The 18,008-nt window shown below is 39.5% G+C and overlaps 3 protein-coding genes across 4 annotated transcripts in view; 1 reads left to right on the top strand and 2 right to left on the bottom strand.

Moving 5' to 3' along the window:
- The window catches only part of LOC144643937 (N-acetylated-alpha-linked acidic dipeptidase 2-like), a 42,147-nt gene that overhangs the window by 1,641 nt on the left and 22,498 nt on the right, over positions 1-18,008 (bottom strand). Inside the window, exons 2-5 of one of the 2 annotated variants that reach the window (XM_078503337.1) lie at positions 3,107-3,595; positions 2,328-2,538; positions 1,475-1,672; positions 137-428 (exon numbers count right to left, since the gene is read on the bottom strand). In XM_078503337.1, the coding sequence (XP_078359463.1) occupies positions 137-428; positions 1,475-1,672; positions 2,328-2,538; positions 3,107-3,372 (967 nt within the window). In that variant the 5' untranslated portion in view covers positions 3,373-3,595. Of the gene's footprint in view, positions 1-136; positions 429-1,474; positions 1,673-2,327; positions 2,766-2,942; positions 3,596-18,008 lie in introns of those variants that run through there. The other variant, XM_078503338.1, reaches the window with a different exon arrangement.
- Positions 4,725-9,419, bottom strand: LOC144643960 (uncharacterized). Its single transcript, XM_078503359.1, has 5 exons — positions 9,315-9,419; positions 7,573-7,621; positions 6,988-7,088; positions 5,795-5,890; positions 4,725-5,411 (listed from the first exon to the last, which is right to left on the bottom strand). Exons 1-5 carry the CDS (start codon positions 9,381-9,383, stop codon positions 5,307-5,309), a joined length of 420 nt encoding a protein of 139 aa, XP_078359485.1. The 5' UTR covers positions 9,384-9,419; the 3' UTR covers positions 4,725-5,306.
- LOC144643932 (uncharacterized) lies at positions 10,500-17,060 on the top strand. The gene is made up of 3 exons (XM_078503330.1): positions 10,500-10,717; positions 11,954-12,683; positions 13,368-17,060. Exons 2-3 carry the CDS (start codon positions 11,978-11,980, stop codon positions 15,161-15,163), a joined length of 2,502 nt encoding a protein of 833 aa, XP_078359456.1. The 5' UTR covers positions 10,500-10,717; positions 11,954-11,977; the 3' UTR covers positions 15,164-17,060.

Genomic DNA, 18,008 nt, shown 5'->3' with positions numbered 1-18,008 from the left:
AAACATGGTGTTCGCTTTTCGATTTGTTAATATATCTTATATGCGATCTCTTGTTACAGAATTCGAACCCATGACCCCCACGGCACCTTAATTCGGATGCGCTATTTGAATATTATAAAGCGGCTTCGATACTGACCTTTCATTCGACACAATATCTCTTGCGCGTCTCCGTACGACAGTGCAAAGGCAGGAATTGTTGGTAAACCACTTTCGTTAATAGGCTGGCGGTATATACCATCAACAGAAGGAAAGCCTGGCGTGAGTGGGTCTCCAGGCCCCGCTGCACCCATCGAAGACCCACGCTGAGTCCCAGAGTCTGGGAGCCACCAAGATTGTGGGAACGTGTTTTCGGTTCCTTCTGGTGCGAACTGTGCGGGGTCGGTGTATATAAGGGCCCCAGAGGCACCGTGTGCAACAGCATTGAATACCTTTGCAAAAAAGAAAAGAAAAGAAATGGTGAAAGAAAAAAGGCATATTTGCGTGTTTTGTTCTATAAAGGAATTCTATCCGTACTCGGAAATATAAATCCCAGTTCAGTTTTCTCTACAAGACGAATGACTGTCCACACAATTCATGCAGAAAGCTGTTGCTAAAAACGAAAAGCGTGATCTGCACTACCTGGACGAATGACTTTAAGAACATGACTAATTAAGTTTTAAGAAGTCAAATCCTAAGGAACATGACTGTGATAAACTAAGTAAGCAATCTGAGAGCTATACAACTATAAAGTCCTGCCTACTGAAACAGTTTTTAAACTAGGAATGGGGCCAGGTACGTCAAGGTCATTAGGTTTTCTGATATATAATGGTAAATAGGACTGAGTGGAGTCCAATTTTGTTTATCACTCATACGAGTGATTAACAAAATCGGACGACCGCGAAGCGGGTATCCGATTTGTCAAATCACGAGTATGATTACAGACAGAATTGGACGAAACGAAGTCTTGTTACCAATTAATCAAAACTGTGACAAAATTCGAAAAGTAAACGAACTTTACCGGCGAAATGGTGAAAACATAATAGTTTACTCAACCAAATGCACAACAACAGCGAGAGGCAAAGTGGGGGGGGGGGGGGGGGGGGGGTGTTAAAAAATTTTTTTTCAAAGTGTTTTTTTTTTGTTAGCCCCCAAATAAAACCCCCGGCAAACCTTTAAAAAACCAAATGGCTGCCCCCCGCAATTGGGATTTTTAAAAAATATAATTTTAATTAAAAAAATTTTTTTAAAGTTAAATAATTTAAAATGGCCCCATTCGGGGAGTGGTCAATTAAGATATTTATTATTATTTATTTACGTGTACTGTTTAATAACACAGGCATGGCGCTTTTACTGTCCTATTACACTGTCCAATTACAAGCATGACGCGTACACTGTCCTATTACCAGGGCATTAGTGCTCAAATCGGGCTGTTGATAACCAATCACGTTCGAAAATTTTGTTATAGTTTTAATTAATATGTATGTATTGTACATACCTTGTTTCCTCTGAACACTCTTCCTACACGCACAAGAACAATTTTATTTTTCACAGACACGCCCATAGCTTTCAGTTTTCTAAAATCCTTTTCGGTTCCAAAGTTGGCATACACAATTTCTCCCTCCACCACCCCACTGGGGGAGTAACCCAGAAAAATCGGCATGTCTTTGGACTTTTCTTCATCTTTACGCAAAATCTGTTGATACGACAAAGAATGTTTAATATATCGTATTTCCTCGAATAAGCGCCCTCTCCCTGGCTTCCCCCTGGCTTTCTTAACTTTTTGCCCTATTGCCTTTTTTTACTCTCCGAGGACCGTTGAGTCCTTTGAATGGGGAACTTAATAAGCATCGCGCCCCAAAAGCGCAGCATCCCCCACCCTCCCCTTGCACTTGAGCCGAAATTTTAAATAAGCGCCAGGGCGCTAACTCGAGGTAATACAGGGTCGATAAAATATACAAGACAACTGAACCTTCTACAAAACAATATATCGCGTTGCACTTCTGACTGAGTGGTCCGAGTTCGAACGCAGGACGGTGTGTAAAAAAAAAAAAAAAAAAAAAAAAAAAAAAAAAAAAAAAAAAAAAAAAAAAAAAAAATTTTTAATTTTTTTTTTCCTTTTTTCTATGAAAACCTTATTCAATTATTATGTGTTGTATTCTTAAGAAAGGCACTGTACTAATCACAGTGCCTGTCTCCATCCAGTGGTATAAATGAGGACCTGCAAATTGTTAGAGCAACCGGCAAAATACTGGTGGGAGCCCGACGTAACCAAAGATGGACTAGAAACCCAACAAGGGCAAGCTCCGTGAGTGAGATTACAGAAACATTTAACATAAAAATTCTCATACCTTTTCATGGGATTGTGATTTAAACACAACCTCGCCTTTGTGATAAATTTCCACTTTGCTCTTCATATCTTTCCGTGGTGAGTTCATCAACACGTCGTACTTTGGCATTTCAACTTGATCAAATCCGTACTCTTTCCATTTCTTGGCAATATGCTGCGCCAAATCGTTATTGCGTTTTGAGCCAGCAAAATGTGGCTCTTCGGAAAAATACCTACAACATATAAAACAAACAACTGCCAGACATTTGGTACATGTATGTATGTAAAAACTTCACATCACTGATTGACAGTCCCGTAGCTAGACTTTTGTGACAACCGAGGCAATTGCGACGCGCCGAAGGTCCGAGCCACCAGGGGGTCTAATTTCGAAATCTAGAAGCCCGGCAATGCAATTTTTAGGCAATACCAGAACAATAAACACTTCTTTCACATTTACTTACTTACAGTTGAATCCCGATAACTCGAACCCTCAGTAACTCGAACTCCCGCTAACTCGAAATTTTTTCGATTCCCCTTCAGGTCATTTTCTTACTAATTTTACCCTCGATAACTCGAACTCCCGATATCTCGAACCTTTTTGGATTTCCCTTGAAGGTTCGAGTTATCGGGATTCGACTGTACTAGTAATGCATAGCCTCTTGCAGGAATATGACAGAATTAATAAATTCTAGATTTTTTTTACTGAGACATGTGCCTCGGCTCGTAGCTATACGGCCCTGATATTGATTGTATGGAAGTATGAACTCGATCTTGTTTATTAAAATATATATTTGATCTTACCTTAAATTTTCTTCGAGATTTTCAGCTTTGAATGAACTCAAGAGTTGTGTTTGAAAATGAGAAGCTAAACGTCGCGTACTTCTCCGCTCAATCGGATTCATTTTGGCTCGTATTTCTTGGTTGTTTGACGGATAAATTGAGTTCAGCAAGTACCCGCCAAGGAACGAGGCAAAACCCACCGCTACAATGGAAGAAAATTTCAATAAAACTCTGAGAACAATCGTTCTAGAGCAGTTTTTCCTTGAACTGTCAGTATTCCCTGCCATTTTAGCAACAGATTTCAATGGCGTTGAAATTCTTGTAACGCTACACAATACCGGAACCTGTTTCAAGCCTCTTATAAAGGTAAGAATACCTGTAATGTTACATGTTCATGTTTGCTTCAGTTTTTGTCAAGTAACGCTTATTAGAGGTATGAAACATGAGCGTAATTCGTTGAAAGTTAGCAGAGAAAAAAGAAAATTTGAATTCTCAGGGCTGTAACCAGACCTTTGCCAAGGACAAGGCAAGATCTGCTAGGAGGTTCTGGGGGCATGCCCTCCAGAAAATATTGAAATCTAGAAGTTCTGTATCTTTATCAGACACATTCTTCATAAGGTGTTTCTTGAGAAAAAACAAATTTTGTTCGACTGGGGATTATTTCCCCTTCAAAAAAACAAAACAAATATAGTTTTTAATTTTGGGCAAAAATCTAGACGAGACAAGTGCCTCGTCTTGCCTCTTGCTAGTTACGGCTTTGATTCTTAGAGAACGCGCCTAAGCTAGAACATAAAAAAAAAAAAAAAAAAAATATTCCAAAAACCCCTTTTTTCTCTTCATTTCCAATTCCTTTAATTGGAAATTCACCAATCATTTATCACTCTCAAAAGCTAGAACACTTCAGCTAGGCCGCATCAGCTGTTAGTTGCATGGTCGTTACTAATTGTGTAGCGATTTTTTTCTTTTAATTACAGCCTATCGTTTTTACCAATCCGATCCGCTATGCACTGTTCGCCATCAATTCCAAGCCTGTTTTCGGCTAAATTCACCACATATCTGGCTACGATTTTATACAATTACTTAACGACCCTTGCATTTTAGCCTAAAGAGACAGGTGACAAGGCAATAAAAGCTGGTATTTAATTTCATCCTTGGTGTTTAGAAACAGGATAACTGGACATGTTACATGGTCATATTTACTTCAGACCTTTTGTTTCAAGGCCAGTTAGCAATTTCCCCAGAATCACATAAGAACACAACACAGTGACCCCGGCCAGGGGATCGAACTCGGACTGCTCGATCCGGAGTCCAGAGCACTATAATAATAATTAAGCTATTAGGCCCCTGCGCTTCTCCACGAGGCGAGGAGGGTGAGCACAAAATAGAAATACTCAAAACGCCATTGATGGCGCGGTGTCTTACGTTGTTGGGTACTTTAAATAGAAATAACTTATCCCGGTATCATTGAAATTGACTTTTTGAGACTGCAAACATGTACAAAACATTTAAATGTTTTCTTGACTTATATGCATGTCCACTGCTACTCCTGCCTTCTTTTGGTAGCAGAATATTGCTTTTCACCTCGTAGTGTCAAGCATTCAAGGACTTCTTAATAGAATTCAAGGACTGCTCAGTGGTATTAAGGGCGATTTAAATATAAAACATTTTTATTTTTCATTTTTAGGACTTTCCAGGCCCATGCAAACCATGTGTTAACTTAAACACCATAATAAATTAACAGGTTCAGTCTAATGCTACGAAAATGATCTCTTCTAGCTTTCTTTACTGCTCTGATTGGTGGTGCAATTTCTTTTGGAACAGTCATAGAATAGAGCTTATAAAAAACAAAATGTCAACATCAACAGGATCACATTGTCCCATTACAAGGGACAGAATTGCTAAGCAAGGCGTTGCAAGGTTAGATAATGTATTTCAATTGACAACAAGCTGACATGATAATTTCAGAATGCTTATAGTATCACTGATTGAACAGAAAACATAAAAAGTTATTTTTGTGTGGTTCAACAAAAAATGCTAAAGAAACGGATCTTGTTTCCCCAACTGTTAAAATCAAGAATCAAGTTATCATTCAAAGGGCAATAGCTTTACATTACAAGTCAAAAAGTGCTGTTGCATGCATTACCACCCATGTTGAAAATTAATAAGTAGACATGAGTTCATTACTTTTCCTTTAGGAAATACAGCAGAACACAACAGTTTGTCAGTCTGACTGTTCTTTGGAGTGAATTATCATATGTCCCGAGCAAACAATGCACTCCTTCCCTTTCAGCTCTGACCGGCAATATTTGCTAACATGACTTTCTGCCTGTTGACAAAAATAAACATGGAACAAAATACATCATCCAAATTTGCATGGAAGTTTGATGTACATCTAAGCATTAGCCTGCAAACACAGACCGAAATCCGTCTATGCTAACAAGCTTATCATTGAGCAAGTGTCGTCATGAATAAATTCACTTTAAACACAATGAACTCAACATAGTCTATTTGTCAAAACTGGTTAAAAACACATCACAAAACACAATGCTATTAAATGTTGGTATGAAGTAGACATTGACAATTATTAAAATTGATTAATTAAAATTGATTAATTAATGCACTCATCAAGAAGATTTGAAGCCAAAACCTTTGTGATGCCAGTGCAAAATAGGTGTATAAAAATACATTTTTAAGACGTTGTCGACCCACCTTGCTTCCAACCAGGAGTTCCTCTGTTTCAAAGTCCATCTCACTTGATGTTAGTGTACAGTTATCACCACCAGTCTTCATCACATGTTTGAACACCTTTCCAAGGGCCGGCAAAATAAAATTCCAGTTAACCAAGGGAGGAGGAAGTAGCTACCCTGAGGGTGAGGGGGGGGGGCGCAAGAGGTGGATCCTGCATTGAAGAATGGTGACTCACACTGCCAGCTACTGCCAGAAACATTATCCTGGTTTTTTTTTAGCATGAACCAACAAAAAGTGCTTCTTCAAGATATGAATATAGTTAACAACTATTTACCAAAGTGGAGGTGGCTAGTGGTGGATATTTACCAAGCCGCAAAGCGGTGAGGTAAATATCCACCACTAGCCACTGACACTGAGGTGAATCTATTGTACTGTACATACTAAAAAGTGAGATAATATAGCCCAGAAAGATGATTTAAGACTTGTTTATTCCTAACAACAATTACAATTTTCCTGCATATATTTCTCGGAGGTGATCGAATAGCAAAGGATATTTGGAGTTTCAGTAGCCCAACCATTTTGCACCAAAAATGCTATGATATCCACTGTTTTAGTATATACTAAATTAAAATATTGATGGGTTGTTATTTCTTTGAATTTTACCTTCTCCTCCCCCCTCCCCACCCCCCCAACCAGAGGTTTTTGTCAGGTTGCCCCGGCCCAACAGTGGCCTGTGGTACAGATGGACAATGATGTCACAAACAGTCAAAAATAATATTACTATCCATAGAAGTGTTGACAGTCTGTAACATAGGCTTAACCCAAGCAGCAGTTTACTGGTACCCATCTATAACCTTGTCAGAGTAAAACGTCTTGCACAAGAATAGTCAACACAATGATCCTGTTCAGCGTTCCATCCCACAGAACTGCAAATAATTTTCACTGAGGACATGTCCCTGCACTCGGCAAATTGAGATCACCCATGATATCAGTCTGAAATGTCCACTTGGGAACCACGAAGTCGGCCTCCGTGTCCGATGTATGCACCCTGATCTCAAGTGGCCATAATATGATCCTGGATCTGAGCACATTTACTATTAGGCCACTATGCAAGTCATGGGACAGTTGGTAGCCTGGTGTATTATTATTAAGGGTCAACTCATATATAGTCGGTGACTCTTACTCCTCTTGACTCCTTTTCAGTTGTGACTTACCATTTCTTCATTAACTTTAAGGTCAATAATGGTTATCTTGTAAAATAATGGTTCATCTTCAAAACAACATTCAGCAAATCCTTCCTCTGGTGGATCACATGCTGTTAAATAATTAATTATTATTGGGTGAGATTTATGATATCTAGAATAAGCAAGGTCAAATTAAGTAAGTGCAATACCAAAGCTAACAGATGAAGCTGACAACAATTACTTAAACGTTGATTGTTCTGCTTGTAATACATTTAAACCAATAATAATAATAATAATAATTATTATTGTTTTATTCTACATTGTTGTATAAATAAAACTTTTGTGTGGAACACAATCAAAACACCGGTTTACAAGATTCCCATGCATGCATAAATTCTTGAACACATGGACAGGAAGCACATATAAACTTGGCTTGGAAGATCATGAAGCCCGCCTTTTATGCATTTACCAGTACTAAATAAATTTCCTAGCAAAACAGCTACATGTACAGAAAGGAATAATTTTAAAAAAAAAAAAAAAAAAAAAAAAAAAAAAAAAAAAAAAAAAAAACAAAAAAAAAAATTTTATTACTTTCACAGTAGTCTGAATACTCACTTTCTCCCATGACTCCATATTGTTTTTTATTCTTTGTCAGCAGTGTTCCCTAAGATATGAAACAAAATATGTATGTATGTCACCCTATGTCACTGCACTTAGAGTAAATTATCAACTGCAATATCCCTATAGATACACATACTTACAAATTATTCAATTTTTCTATTTGGTCAGCAGATTGGTATAAATGTATATAACAACTGCAATCGAAAATGCTATTGTACATCAATTTTTATGTGTTCTACAATCTTATAAAGTAAGCAAATCCTGCAGCCAAAAGGGGCTTAGCAGTCTGTTGAGCTTTCACAGCAATTAAATGTAGGTAGTTCAAGTTGCTACAGTTCAATTATTGCTGGTATAGTGTACTCATGATGTTTAAATTGTTCATCAGACCCCCACTCAGTATGTATGATCCATAGGTCAATCAAGCCCAGTTTGACTATAGCTTGTGACTTCTCACTGATCACCTATTCATCCCAGGCCTTGGCCTTCACTAGATGACAGTACAGGCTCTCTCCAGCCAGGTTTATGTATTATTAGGAGTAGAATATTCTTGGGACATTTAATTTACATGGTAGAGATGTATGCTAGAGGGGGAGGGATAGAGATGGCTTCTGCAATGGATTAAGGACTATCACAGTACTCTTACTTTGAAACAAAATATGCTCCTAACTTTGAGTATTATGTAATATTTGCACCTTGCTCCCTACACCCCCACTTTTGTTTACATTTCTAGTTTACAAGTAGTCCAGCTGCCTTCTCATATATTTTCCATAATTCAAGAAAACAACATTGAGCAACAGAAAAAAATGTAAAAAATGTAATGGCCCATATTGTTCAGTTATGGAAGCCTAGGTTCTGAGATCTCAGCCCAGCTAACCCGACTGAAATTAAAGCCTGAGCTGAAATTCACCATGTAATCAGTCTCTGAATAAATAACCGGCAAGATTTTCGCACAGCCCCATACATTAATCAGGGGCACCCATCGAGAATATAGTTCAAAACCACTTAAATATAGCACCGTTTAACGTATTTTAGTATTTAAACGGTAGATATAGGCATATTTTTATCCCCTAAAATTTTTTTATCTGTTCGGATTTCCTAGCTGAAAGTCTAGTGATGTTAAAAATGAACAATTATACCATTTTTTAGATATTCGAAAGTCCTAGGAAAGGCAGGCAAGCAAAAAAATTTACAATGAATGTTCCGAAAATTCTAGATCTCAAATCGTCTTCCGAACAGATATTTTAACGAAATATTCCGTTGGGTGCCCCTGATTAATTATGCATGCAATTTTCTGAAAGATTCGTTCTTTTCATGATTGCTGTTTGTGTTTAGTGATAGCATGAAATAGTTGCATACGTAATTAATGTATGGGGCTGTGCGGAAATCTTTCCAAATAACCTTCTCAAACACTATCACTTCACTGAAGATATGAGTGTCACAATTCAGTAATTCTTAGTTGTATTCATAATTAATTAAGCTTAATAATTACTCAAAAATATTTATTCCACAGAAGAATAAATGAAAGTTTTGTTCTTTTGATTTTACCTTAGCATTTATTTTATTTCAATTGTGGCGCGGAATTTAAAAGAAAATCTATGAGCTTATGATGAGAAATTTTCAGATCTTTTAGACGCATCAGCTTTGCTTGAACAAGTAACTTTGCATGGCCACTATGTATAAGATACTCCATTGTCAGCCAGAATTGCCACAATAAAAAGGTCGAAACAGAACTTTACCTGAAACCAGGAGCCATCGTCAAAGAAACACAAATAAGCCAACCCTTCCAGCTCATCATCAGTGCTCATTCTAAATAGTGGCGGTGGCCATTTTGTTTTGGATCCCAGGCCTTACGTTCATGCCACACTTCACGCTACCCCCGCCGCACCCCAGCGCGGGGGGTGGGGGATCGGGGTGTGAAAGGGCTCCTTTATACTTTCTTCTCTGAAGGTTTTTTTTTTTAAGTCTCTTTCAATTCGCTAGACAGTGAACAGGCTTCCTAGTCGCTCTCTGGTCGAGGATGAGGCGAAGGGAAAGTGGCATCGCTTGATTCGCTTCACTCGCCGATTTCTTTTCGCCTCATACCCGGGCCTCATACCCACTCAGCCTGCCTCTCAAAACAGCGAAATGAGAGAGAACCCGTTCTAATTATATTTTTCGTTCAACTGCAGAGCGTGGGCTCGAGTTGACGGAATGGTCGCTACGGCTAGTAAAAGGCGGAAGATAAACAACAAAGCGGCTTTAGTCCTTTTTGCCTGTACCAATGCCCGGGGTACCAATGTGCTTGTGCCGAGTGGCTGCTAACCTGCGATAACGCCTGATCGCAGGTTAAGTTGCTGCTACAGTCGTCTCCCATCCGGATTTGTGATTTGTCCGCCATGCCCGCTATGTGAAGAAATAGGAGACGGGTGCACGTTAAAATCACAACTTTCATGCATTTGCGTTCTTAGCGACTCGACAGTTCTGGTTTTGAAGCTAGCGTTACTTTTGTGTGATAAAAATAAAAGTGACAAAAGTAAATACAGCGCGCGTCGTAAATTATTTCGCGGAAACAAAGGTTGTTTGTTCGACAGCTAGCCAATGAACAGCCCTTGAATCAGACAGGGAAATTTCCCGTGGTGTCATTATCACGATATACTATCCACGCCTGCACCTGAGGGGAGAGAGGGTAAGAAAGATCAACTGATGGAATCTAAATCTAAAGAAAGATGCTTTTTGTTCTTTTCTTTCTTTGTTCCTTTCATCTTCCACTAACACATACGTGTTATTTCTATCCTTTTCTTCTCAATTCTTGTAAAATGTGTCGTTTTACTTACTAACAGAAACAGCCAGTCAACCACACCACCCCTGTGGGAAATACTTGTTCAAGTTCGATTTCCGGTTTTCAGGTTTTGTTTCTGAGAAAATCTCGTGATCGCCAACCAATACCGTCAAACTTCGTCAAGCTATTTCACAAGTTGAAGAAAATTCACTATACCACCAAAGTAAAGCAAAGGAAATCGCTCTTCCATTGGAACACAGTAAAAAAGTGTGAAGTACAATTGTCGTCAGTTTTGATGGTAAAGCGATCCGTCTTTGACGATCGCGTTCCTGTTTGGGTGTGCAAAGGTTTCAATTTGCGGAAATTCTACAAGATTCACAGGTTTGTTTCTGATTTTGGATTCTGATCCACAACGCACGCGTCAATAGCGACCTTTAGATTGGACTACGAGTACGAGATTGAGTACGAGTACAAGCTTTCAAACCAAATTCGTGTGCCTCCTATGGGTCTCCTATAATCACTTATCACACCAATATTATCCCTAACGTTTACGTTTATTTATGTGTTAGATAGCAACAGGGAAGAGTTATAGTTTGGGGGATATAATTGTGTCGAAATTCCAAAGTCGTATTCGTACTCGATCTCGTACTCGTAGTCAAATCTGAAGGTCGCTATTATCTGGTTGATAACTTGCATGTATGGAATACCCAAAATGCTTCGGATTGGACGCGCATAGGGCGCCAAGATCTTTGAAGTTCACATAAAGTCATCTTGCTTGCACTACAATCAATCCTCCAACCCCACCTCCCCCTTTTTACTCCTGCTACGCAGGCTATGGAAAACCAATTTTTCGAACCTCCAAGGGAAGCAAAAATTGGTTCGAGACTCTTCGAGAACTGAATCGGGAGTAAAACAACAGTGTTCGACTGAGGGAAGGGAAACGAGTTTGATTCGGAAGAGGTTTGAGACATCAAGGGCACGTTAAATGGGGATTCCACTGTATAGTGTGGTTAAAAACTGTGTCCATTCGCTAAATAGTTAATTAGAACATTCACAGGTACAATAAAAGGCGTAAGCAGCGTTAATTGTCGTTCGCTCGTTTCGCGGGATGGACTCGCGGGACGCGGGCTTGAGAGGTCACGCTCGAGTTGCTTAGAGAGAAATAGGTCCGCAATGCGTAATTAGAGTAAATACCACAAAAGAAACAATCATATTTAAAGGGAAACACTGTAATAAGGATAATTATTGAAAATATTTGACCGAGTTTTTGTTTACTATTAGTTCTCACTTCACTGAGCACGTAAAAAAAGTTCTCAGCAATACCTGCTCTTTTTGACTGGGACCATTCAGTGAAAATGTCACTGGTGTTTTTCATGATATTTGCACAAACCATCAAGCTGTGTGCAGTAGATTCGCTCATCTAAAATTGTTTGTTCTTCCTGTGCGTATACTTATGCTTATGGCAAGCGAGGACAGAATGAGTGGGTTCATTCATCTCACGTGCTTATGCTTAATTAGTCATTTGCTTGTGCTAATGCACAGTGAAAATATTAGCCTTTACTGGCATCAGTTTTTTCTCAAAAAGCAGAATATCTGAACTTTTTCCTTAAACTTTAGATTGACCAGTATCAGCTTGTAGTCATGGCTGCTGCACCACCAATAGCTTCCTCCACCAAGGAGACAACAAACTATGCTCGCTTGTGTCGTCTGCTGGTTGACGTTGGTACACAGGCACTTAGAGACACATTCGATGCCATCCACCCACCAGCAAATCTTCACACAGTTTTAGCAGGAAATAAAGCCATGTTACAGTCCCTCAGGGCCAGGAAAATTATCAATCCCACACAATGGGGAAAGCTTTTTCCAGCCATCCCTACTTCAGTGTCAACAGCCCATTTTGATATAACACTTTTGATGGTTTTGTTGCGGAATTTATGTGGCTTACCTTCTCCAGCAACTGGTTGGGACACACTTCCTGTTGTAACAGACGTGAGTCGTGAAGCGGATATCGCTCGTGTTAAGTATTTTAGAAACACCGTGTACGGTCATGCTGAGCACGCTTCAGTTGATGACGCAACATTCAATACATACTGGCAAGACATCCGGGACACTCTGGTGAGATTGGGAGGAGTTCAGTACAGAGCAGCTATCGACAATCTGGAAACTGAGTGCATGGACCCTGAAATTGAAAATCACTACAAAGAACTTCTCAATCAGTGGAAGAAGGATGAGGGAAACATTAGAGATGAGCTGAAAGAGATTGGAACAGAGATAAAAAATGTTGTGAAAAAGCTTGATGATTTAGCAGCATCAACTGTGACTAACGCAAAAGAAACCAGCGATGAAGGTTAGTTGTAAAGGTTCAAATTGTTTTCTAGGTTTCTTTTTATCAATATAAAGTGTACAGCTGCTCATGTGACAGGCAAGGTGACCAATGTTTAGTAGTTAAGTTAATTTTCCACCAAGGTTGTTGCTAGTAACAGGCGAACCAAGGCATTTGCTTCAGTAAAAATTTTGAATTTATTAATATTTGTTTCCTGTTCCTGTAAGAGGCTTTGCATTACTAGTAAGTAAGTAAATGTGAAAGAAGTGTTTCTTTTGCTAATACTACCCCAAAAAGAGTATTTCTGGGCCTTCAAGATTTCGAAAATTGACCCCTATAAAGTGGCTTGCGTTTTGGAACTTTGCAATTGCTTCTGTTGTCCGAAAAGTCTGGATACGGCCTGTTCACTTGAATAACCCCTTAATGCTTTTAAGTATTTTCATTTATAAGTGAATCGACCATTTGGTGGGTCTCTTTGAGAGTACCTATAAAATGGCAGTTTCACTACCCTTTGTATATACTCCAACTCGTGAAATCTCTACCCTTTTTTATACCTCCAGTCTAAAAAAGGTATCTTTTTCGGGCGGAGCCTCCCAGTACAGTTCACTTTGGGGAGTACCCGGCCTCCCCCGTTTGTCTGTTTCAGCAGCTTATGTAAGCTGTAGCAACGTTGCTTTTGTTTAACATATTTTTGTTGTGCTCGATAAGATAAAAGCTTCAAGACGGAAGAGGTTTTGGAGAGCTCCACCATGTGTAGAGAGAAACATCACGAGAATGAGCCACTCGATTACTATTGTCAAGAATGCAAAGTTTTCATTTGTGACAAGTGTGGACAAACACGTCATACTCATCACACCAAAGTCGATATCGAGCAAGCCGCCGAACAACAGAAACAACAGATGGAGGAGGTTCTACAGGAAATGAAGGAAAAAATTGATGAGCGAGAGATGCAAACGGAAAAAACGACAGAATTGTTAAGGAAGAGCAGAGAAAAAATTGCTGCAGCACGTAACAAGTTACTGACAACCGCCGAAGAACTCATTCGAGTTTTGAAGGAACACGAGAAGACCATGGAGTACGAGTTAGATGTTCTTGAAGAAAGAGAAAAAGGATACCACGCAATACAATTGGAGCACTTTCAAACGTCCATTACCCAGCTGAAAGCGTCTGTGAAAAATTGCGAGGCAATATTACAAAGAAACATCAGCTTTGAAATTCTACAAGCACAGCAAGCTGCCATTGAAAGGTGTAAAGGTCTCCTAAACAGCCTAAAGTCAACAAAAATGGACATTTACAAACCATCGCATGTTCATTACAAGGTAAATGAAGAGTATGTCCAGAATGTGAGAAGTACAGTTCCAGGTCTAGTTGATGTAAGTAACACGAATCCTCTGCGGTCAGTAGTGAAATGGTTAAACCTAAAAGCTCAAGTTGGTTTAGAAGGATACTTTACAATCGTAACAAATGACTCAGATGGAAAACAGTGTTATAATGCATTCGATCAGATAACAGTAGAAATTCAGACTCCATCCGGAAAGGACCTCAAGAACAAGGTTGAAGTCAGAGGAGATGGTAAATATAGTGTAACTTCCACTCCAAATTGTCATGGAGATCATCAAGTGATGATCGCAGTTAATGATCAACCGCTGCCTGGCAGTCCCTGGAGCGTTCAGGTTTGTCCACATCAATACATGTTTGTATATTATATTGGGTCACGTGCGAAAGGAGACCCAAAATTTAAAGACCTCTGCGATGTTGCAGTAGATAGTAAGACCGGGAACTTTGCAGTGGCTGATCGAAAGAAACAAAGAATACATCTCTTTAATCGATATTTTGAGTGCTTAACTGAGTTTGTTCCGAAGGGACCAGCTGCTAAGAAACGAAGCGATCCCACTTCAGTTGCATTCACTAATTCCGGTGACGTCATTATTGTTGCTTCCAGTGCAATGCTTTGTTTTACCGAGAAGGGTCAGTTTATCAAAACAATCACCAACAAACACGTTAAAATACCAGTCCGCTTGACTGTTGCTTGTGATGGCCGCCTGGTGGTGTCCGAGATAGCTGCTAAGACGGTCAAGGTCCTCTCCCCTGAAGGTACAGAATTGCTACAGTCCCTCAGTGCTCCCGACTGTGATGAGTCCCCGTGGATTGCTGTTTGTCACCAAGACATGTTCTTTGTGTCTTACCCTGCGGCGCATTGTGTGAAAGTATTTAATAAAGAGGGGGAATTTCTGTGTGATGTTGGCAGTGAGAAGTCTGGTGACGGACAGTTAAGTAAGCCTCTTGGACTCGCCGTCGACAAGTTTAACAATTTAATAGTATGTGACGGGGATAACAGTAATCTGAAAGTTTTCACACTGGAAGGAAAATTTGTAAACACGATACAAGGACAATCCATTTTCGGCCTTAAATGGCTCGAATGCCCTTTGTCTATTGCTGTATCAGCTACTGGGGCGCTATTTATCGCTGACACCAGCAAAAACTATGTTCAAATATTTAAGTAACTGAAATCATCAAGCATCCCAAGTTACATCTTTGTTTCCCTAGAAGATTCCTAGTAGCGTTTCCAAACAAAACTTGTATAGTACCCATTTTCTTTAGTTTAGCTCCCTTCGTTTATATTGGCATAGAACATCTTTTAACGTTTACCTTCATCACTACATCTCCTTATCCAGAAATTACCTATCTTGCCTTATCGCTACATCTTACCTCAACAAGAGCCACATCTGCGGAACAAAGCAATAGAAAATTCAAAAGAAAAAGATTTACGCGGGATGAAGACGACTTTTATAAGCGCTGTTTCAGCACCATCATGTATAGTCCAGTCCCTGAACTCTTTCTTCTGCGAGCCCTTTAAAGGGGTTGGACCCAGGCGCGAGAAGAGAGAGTCCAGGATAACTTACATACGCTAGCGCTGTAGGTTACGCGCGCATTGCATGATTTCCAAGATCAATGTGTCAGGCATCTGGCGGCGAAGGAAATTCATAGTTCGTCGATTCACTTCATCAAACGAGAAATAGATTGACCAAAGTTCAAAAATTGCTGGACAATTAAGTCTCGGGAAACACAAAATGACTAACAAAAATTGGGAAGGAACTATTCCACGATTTAGTAGGACGACCATCAGGAATTTATAGCACAATTTTTGAAACAAGGTGAAATCGTTTGTCATAACTTTCTTTTCCAGAAAACAATGTATAATAAAACAATTATTAGATTCGGTATGTGTGATATTTGGAATAATCAAGGTCTCGGTTAAGTGTTATCAGCCGAACAAAAACCTCATCCAATAATTGTTTATAACTGTAAAAAAGCCTAGCTTGTCAATCAGTGTCTACTAAAAGCTAACAGCCAAAACGTCAACTATTCCTAGTACATCTTTTTATTGAATTGGCTTTGGATGCAATTTAGCACAGTTTTTTCTTGCATTTATTCGTGCACTTGGTTGCGTAGTTGAATTTGTCATTTGAGCGAGCATTTTTAATCTAGCGCGCGCGTCCCAAGCAAGTGACGCCACACTCCTCGCTTCTGATTGCTTCATTCTGAGCATGCGCATGCAAGGTATCCTGGACTCTCTCTTCTCGCGCCTAGGTACAAACCCTTTAAAGGGCGCTCGGAAGAGAGAGTTCAGGGACTGGACTACATCATGTAATGATGAAGGTCATTCCGAAAAAATCGGGGCATTCGCCCGAAATTCGCAAAACTATGCGTGATGTTGACATTATTTTTCGCAATGAACTAATAAACTGTGAAGTTCCAAAAGCAACGACCCCCCCCCCCCCCCCCACCTAAAGTTAAAGTCGCGACTCTCCGGTTGTAACGACGAACTGATGAAGCGACCTTTAACTTAACATGACTTGTTTGCACGACCAAACTGATCTGAGGGGCTTTTGGAAAAAACTTATTCAAAAACTTACTATGTTTCGATGTAATATAAGTTATTTTTTGTGTAATTTCTTCTGAGAATCTTTATCCAAAGCAATTTCTCTTTACTTAACTGGATCGACCATAAGAGTGCTAAATCCAAAAGTAGTCAGGGTCGTCAGATACGTTCAGGACTTTGTCTTATCAGTGTTTTCTGTAGGTTCCCCGGAAAGTTTTTTCAAGTCTTCTGATTGCCAGTAATTTCTTTCGATTCCTGGTAAAAATACTCATTAACTTCTAGCTTTTTGTTTCCGAAACACAGGCATGTTAGATTTCACTACGTTCTTTAGTGCATCGATTAACTGTTTACTAAAACCGCACCAATTTTGTTAGTTGTAATTTGCCTTTTACCTAATTACCGTCTTTAGATATATGTTAGAAATATTATTAAAAATTATTACAGTAACTATTTCTGGAAATAAATCATTGCTCTTCGTCCGATTTTAACTTAAACCCTTCCTGGGTGCCCCTCTGTACTTTGCGACAGCCTTTATTATATTAAGAAGAAAACTGGGGCGAATTTTATCTCGTAGTCACTTGTGGTAACATGAGGGCAATCTGGAACTGTATGCTGATGACACGACGCTGCATGTCATTGGTGACAATGTAGATGAAGTAGTCGGCGGTTTAAACAGAGCCCTATCAGAGATTTCGCTCTGGTGCAGAAACAACAAACTAACTATACACACCGGGAAGTCCGAGGCTATGATCATATCGCACAGATTTTTCTGTGGTCCACTGAGACCCATCAAACTAGGAGATAAGTTCCTGAATGTCGTCCCTGAAACAAGATGTCTGGGGGTTATCAATGACTTCCAGCTCTCTTGGAGCAGTCACTTGGAGCACCTCTGTAAATCTCTTGGAAAGAAAGTAAAGCAGCTCAAAAGATTTAAATACCTACCAGCAAGCACACTAGAAACAATATACTTTAGCAGCATCATGCCAACTATTACCTATTGCAGCTTAGTTTGGGGCACTAGCACACCATCTTTGATGAACGAGCTTGAACATATTCATGTAAGGGCAGCTGAAATCATCCATAGGCTACCATGGGACATATCGCATCAAGATGCCCTAGAAGCGACTGGATGGGAGCCACTATCATTTCAATATAAAAAGAAATTACTTATCCTAATGTACAAAGTAAATAGTAACATAACTCCTGATAAAATTTCAAACCTCTTTAGTATAGCCAATCCACACTATAATCTTAGAAACAGTAATCACTTTGTACTACCGAGATTTAACATGGACACTGGCAGAAACTCCTTACGATATAGAGGTCCTCTTGCGTGGGACCTCATTCCAACCTCACTCAAAGAGTCCCCGTCCCTAAAGAACTTTAAGAAGCTCCTAAAACAGCGCCGCCACAAGAACACTATCAAGAACATAAGCTTTCTGAAGGAAGCCTGCATGATCGCAAAT

Source organism: Oculina patagonica, chromosome 2 (assembly GCF_052425735.1).
Source record: "Oculina patagonica isolate OP01 chromosome 2, crgOcupat, whole genome shotgun sequence".
NCBI classification, from domain to species: Eukaryota; Metazoa; Cnidaria; class Anthozoa; order Scleractinia; family Oculinidae; genus Oculina; species Oculina patagonica.
Note: the sequence above shows the minus strand (reverse complement) of the source record. Positions and strands in the feature narration are given on the sequence as shown.